Source organism: Crinia signifera, chromosome 4, assembly GCF_055691185.1.
Source record: "Crinia signifera chromosome 4, ASM5569118v1, whole genome shotgun sequence".
In the NCBI taxonomy this organism is placed as follows: domain Eukaryota; kingdom Metazoa; phylum Chordata; class Amphibia; order Anura; family Myobatrachidae; genus Crinia; species Crinia signifera.
The window spans coordinates 185,643,120-185,649,187 of record NC_139220.1 but is presented as its reverse complement, the minus strand read 5'-3'; the positions used below and the strand labels follow the sequence as shown (position 1 = coordinate 185,649,187).

The following is a 6,068-nucleotide window of genomic DNA, read 5'->3' as shown; positions in this document are numbered from 1 at the left end:
ATTGTTTTTGTCTTGGTGCCAGCTCCCCATAGGAGCATATTGTGTCCCTGCCTTTAACGTATGCCATGTAATTTTACACTCTCAAACCATTCACCTCCTCAAAGTTGCGATTTGCATTGCTGAGGTATAGTTACTGCGTGGACAATAAGGGGAGACTTAAGTGGGAGGTTTGCCTCACAGATAGAGATCATTTGAAGCCGGATTGGATTTGTGAGGCAACATTTTTTTTAATTGATGTGTAATTTTTTTTAGCCTTTTTTGAGGTGTGAGGCACTACTTTATAAGCGGGTGATAGTTGTGTACAGGATAATGTGTGGATTGGCTTTGGAGAATTGAGCTGTGCATGAAGGTATGAGGCATTGACATATAAGTGGGGGAAGGGAGTTGGGCAGGGAGGTGTGGGGCACTATGTTATAGGTGGGTGAAGAGATGTGGGCATTGAAGTGTGAGGTACTAGGTTCTAGGAGGGGTAAATGGAGGTTAGCAAGGAGGTGAAAGACACTTGTGTGATGGGAGCTGTGCATGCAGGTGTGAGGCACTATGTTATAGGTGGGTGAAGGCAGGTAGGCAGGGAGGATTTGAGGCACTGGCATATAAGGTTGGCGAAGGGGGGTGGACAGTGAGGTATGACGTACGAGGTGGGCAAAGTGGGCAGGGAGTATATAAGGCAAGGAATATATAATTCAGGATATAAGGCACTACGCATGTCTGCAAAATACATAGTGAGTAAAACTGATTTTATGAAATGTGAAAAAGAAACATAGCAAACATTTATGTTTCAACATTCATCCTCTTAATGCCACCCATACATGGTGCTATATACTGGTGCGATGCAATGCGGGCTCCCACACGCATCACATCACACAGCCTAGAAAGCATGTACTGCTGTATGTTTTGAACTACATTGCATCACAATGTTAACTTAACACTTTACTGCCTCTAATTAAATCCCCCCATATCCCACCTATGAGTGGTCTGCTGGAAGGTCTGTTTGACCTTCTAGCAGATCGGTGGGGATCATCACATTTTTTGTAAAATTCATTGGAGCACATAGGGAAGTAATTCAGGATTGGGACCTTTCCTATCAATGATCCTGTTTAAAACAGGTGATGGCAATCATACATTAAGATGGACGTCCAGGAGCAGAACATTGTGTCTCTCCTGGAGGGGGTCATGTTGGGAGGTATGCAGGCAATGTGCAGCCTTAACAGCCTATTAATTGATCAGGCAATGTAAATGACTTCTACTCTCCATCTAATGTCCTGTCAGATTCATGTTTTACCTTGTTTCTCTGTGAAACGTGATTCACAACTCCAGGCACACACACACACACACACTCACACTCACACACACGTACACATTATCATCTACAGTATATATACTGTATGTCTAGTGTCTGTTCGGCTCTGAAACACTGCCATCTATTGGAAGCAAGTGAAACTACATCTACTAGCTTTGGAAGCATTTGCTTCGATCGGGCTTAATATTATATGTATATACTATTATATACAGGTTGAGTATCCCTTATCCAAATATACATTATCCAAATTATTCCAAAAACCATAGTCTCCAAAATGTACTTTTATTTTTTATTTTGTGCTAAAAACCTACTGGGTACATTTGTAACTGGCACTACTGGGTACATCTGTAACTGGCACTACTGGCTACATCTGCAACTGGCACTACTGGGGAAATAACATGTAACTGGCACTAAATATGTGCAAGGACATGATTGCTTGGCATTCAAATTCAGTATCTGAGATAGGACACAAACTTTGTTTCATTTTTAAAAACCTTGTTTCATGCACAAATAAAATATATTTGTGTGTATTTCATGTGTTTGATGTGTTTATACAACATAAATGCAACATACGTCATTCAAGTATAAAAATATCCCAAACTACGGAATAATCCGTTATCCAAAATTCTTCTGGTCCCGAGCATTTTGGATAAGGGATACTCAACCTGTGTATATATAGACCAGCATATAGTAGGATTTTTTTTAGGAATGAAAGTGGATGTTGTAGATTGGGTTATGTCTACCATATGTAGAGTGCTAGGTGTATTATATAACTAAACGGTCATGAAACATGTGGAATCTTACTAAACAGTTTTGAAAGAACAGCGTTTTATTGAGGAGTATTGCAAATTTACTATTGATTGATTTATATTTCACATACAGAGCTAGCAGTTTGCTTCATTATAAATGCAAAATAATTTAGATTAGAGCTATACATTCATCATCTGATATTGTGGAGAGATTCAGAAAGTGGTAAGAAATCTCCAGGTTTTTTTTAAAGCGGCAATCAATTTCACCTCAAAATCAAAGTGGTCTTGCAGTATAAATGATTGCCGCTTTAAAATAAATTTCTTACCAAATCTCTCATCCTATTAAATTTCCCCCTAAATTTCTATTATGTTCTGAATCTCTCTACATTTGCCGCTGGTGTACATAACAATACCTCACTCTCATGCGCTAAAAGTGTAACAAAGCAATATATTCAAGGAAAAATAGAATACCATACTTCCCAAAATGACGCATTTCAGGAGGGACAGAGTACTCTGTTCCTGTTCTTCCTACTTAATTTGTGATTTCTGTCACCTGTGTCAGACTAGTTATTTGATAAGGAAGGTGTGTATAACACAGGTGATAGCAATTATTATTTGGGAGAAAGGTCCAGGAACAGAGCATTTTGTCCCTCCTGGAATGGGTGATATACTGTACGTAACAGCAAATTCAATGTATCACTGTAAAATCTCCACGTAATTTGCAGGGAAAAGACCCCGTTGACCTCTGCAGGATCCAGTCCACCAACCCTCGTCCAGCTTTTCAATATCAGTGATTAGATCCTGAGGTTCAAATGAGATCTCATCATCTCCACCTGTGAATCACAAACCCCGATAATATGACACAGAAAAATCAATGTTTGACACATACATGTTCTCATTACCAGACACAAATCATTACAAAATATCAGAAACTTAATAATGAAATCATCCTTGCATCCTTTGCGAGTAAAGTGTGGTGTCCACATGGGCAATAGTTTCTGCTGTCAATAAAGAGAATCTTTTTCTGTGGCGGCATCCCAACCGAGGACGGGGATGCCCATAGCCCCCCGTCCTTTCCCTTCCCTCCCCTCACAGCACGAACACCTTGGCGAGTGAGATACTTACCAAGAGATACTCACAAACCCCCTGAGATACTCACAAACACCCTGTGCATACGCACAGGGGGTTTGTAAATGCTCAGGCCCCCCACCATCCAAAATGAACCATAATTCGGACCCGTACTAAGTGGTCTAAATCGCCATTTTGTCTGTTAGTTATAAATGCAGACTGCTCTGAACAGGGAACTATAATTATGACTACAGAGGTGCCCTTTTACATTGAGCGTGTTACGCCATATGACTCGAGACACCCAGTGTGACTGATAAGCTCCTGGACGATTAACCTACAGTATTTTTCTTTAATAGTAACATTGCAAGAGCAGTAAAAAGCTGCACACAGTGTATGAGAGATGCTAGACTGCAACTTTAATTGCACAGGAATCGGTAAAGCACACTTTCAAAGATGGGCAGCAGGGATGGTGTAATGATTAGCATTACTGCCAGAGGCGTAACTACTTTTTTTGCGCCCCCCCCGCCGGACATTTCGGGCGCCCCCCCCCCCCCCCCCGAAATATTAACCCCCTCCTTACCCGTCCCCATTGCTGCCGGTGCTTCTGCCTCTAACCCGACACGCAGATCTGTGTCGGGTGACGGGCGGTCCCCGGCTCCGGCTGCAGTGCTAATATAATAACAGACACTCGGAAAATGGCTGCCCCCATACAGCATTATCTGTATGTCGGGTTAGAGGCAGCGGCGCCGGCGGCAATGGGGTAAGGAGGGGGAGGGCAGGAGTCGGGAGCCGGGACCAGGTGGTAACTATAGTCCCGCAGACCCCCCAGGCGCCCACAGCTGCCTAGCGCCTCCCCGCCACCGCGGGGGCTGCGGGACTATAGTTACGCCACTGATTACTGCCTCACAGCGCTGAGGTCATGGGTTCGAGCCCCACCATGGCCCTAATTGTGGGGTGTTTGTATATTCTCCCCGTACTTGCATGGGTTTACTCCGCGTACTCTGGTTTCCTCCACAATCCCATAATATACTGGTAGGTTAATTGGCTCCCATAAAAATTAACCCTTGAATGTCTGTGTGTGAGTGTACATGTGTTAGGGAATATAGATTGTAAGCTCCACTGGGACTGATGTGAGTGTTCAAATATTCTCTGTAAAGCGCTGTGGGATATGTGTGCGCTATATAAGAAACTGCTAATAAATAAATAAATAAATAAATCTCCCTTCACCGTTTACCGATCATAAGTGATCGGTAGTGAATCTGTGCCTTTATTTAATACAAAAATGATCCATTCCTAAACAACAGGGGTTATTTAGACCTAATCGCTGCTCTGCTTAATTTATTATTACTTGGTACAGTACTGTGTGCATTTCCAACTGAGCTACTATTCAATTAATACTGTGCAATTCCCAGAAGTGTAAAGTAGATTTGCACATGTTCATGTACTACTTGGACAAATAGAAGCATACTGAAAAGCACACATTTTTTTTCTGCTATTAAATTGTCAGAACTCATGGGAACTGACAATTACAGAACCACACATTCTTGTAATCACACAGCCAGAGCCCATAATAACATATCACACAGTGCATTCACACAATATTAGAGATCAGAAATGTACACACAACTTCATAATCAATGTTATACCGATAACCCTGAAATAACACATCATTTCAAGTCACAGTCAATCACTTACCTCCTTCATAGTCATACAAGGCAATAGCAGAAATCGTTGAGGCTCCTGCTTGACTGATATTTTTAGAAGACACTAAAAAAATTGTTGTACAGTAATAGGTTATCTGCTGTCACTTTATGGTTCTAATCACTTACATCAAAACAATCAAAGTAATTGCATTTAGGACAAGAACTGTCAAGAGACCAGTTACTACATCCCATCAGCAGTGCTACAAAAAGGGGCAATTTCCCTACTCAGCAGCTAACCTGGGCCCCAGCCAGGCCCTTCCAACAGGCCTCGGCCCCGGTTATTGTTATCTGCCCCCCTCCCCCCCACCTCTCCCAGCACCCCTGATTGTAAAATATCTAGTGCTTTATATAAATCAAATGACCACAATACCAAGTATTTGGATAAAAACTTATACAGGCGCTATAATGGGCTCTATTTAAATCAGTGGTTGCCAATCCTTTGCTCGAGAGCTACTGATAGCTCGCGGTAGTGATCCGGGTGGCTCGACCACTCTGCAGCTGCCCACCCGTTCCTCCATCGCCTGTCACCGCTTCCCTTCTGAGGGGAGGAGAGCGCATCGCCCTTCTCTCCTTCCCCTCACTTTATCCGTGTGACTGGGCCTCTCAGAGCGCTGGCCATGCCCCCATAGCAGAATAAATGGGGAATGTGGCATGCACAGATTTCCCTTCTCCTCTGCCTCCAGTGTTGGGAGGTATGTATGCGGCATACTGGACATTGCAGTATATGGCATAATGTGTCTAGGGCATTGCGCTATGTGGCATAATGTGTAAAGGGCATTTTTTGATTATTCTGTAGATTTCTTTTTTTTTTTTTTAGTAGCTCTTCAGGTGGTTTATTTTGTCTCGAGGAGCTCACCCCCTCACTATTAAAGGTTGGAGACCACTGGAGATTTAAATAAATGCAATAGAATATTATGAGAGAGACAGCAGGGACAAATGCAAGATTTCCAGAAAGGGTTTTAAAATGTTTCAATTTAGAATGGCTCTGACCTTCAGAAGATTGGCGCTGGAACTTTGATCGATAGGTATGCAGGGACCACTAGCTTGCTACTATTGAATGGGTTTTAAGTTTAGGCACTACTGGGGAGGACTTAAGGTTATACAGCAGGTAGGGGCAGGTTAGGCTGTGGGGAGGGCGGTTAGGTTTAGGTACTTACAAGGGGGGTTAGGCTGTAAAGGGGGGGGGGGGGGTTAGGTTTAGATGGATGTGAAAGCTAGGGTTAGGCACTAGCAGGGAGGGTTAGGGCC

The 6,068-nt window shown here is 42.9% G+C and overlaps 1 protein-coding gene across 1 annotated transcript in view; it reads right to left on the bottom strand.

Annotated features, from left to right (window-relative positions):
• Positions 1-1,975: 1,975 nt before the first annotated feature.
• The window catches only part of LOC146074741 (hematopoietic lineage cell-specific protein-like), a 67,508-nt gene continuing 63,415 nt past the window's right edge, over positions 1,976-6,068 (bottom strand). The window contains exons 15-16 of the mRNA XM_083183184.1: positions 4,813-4,884; positions 1,976-2,882 (exon numbers count right to left, since the gene is read on the bottom strand). Coding sequence (XP_083039310.1) covers positions 2,746-2,882; positions 4,813-4,884 — 209 coding nt within the window. The 3' untranslated portion in view covers positions 1,976-2,745. The remainder of the gene's footprint in view (positions 2,883-4,812; positions 4,885-6,068) is intronic.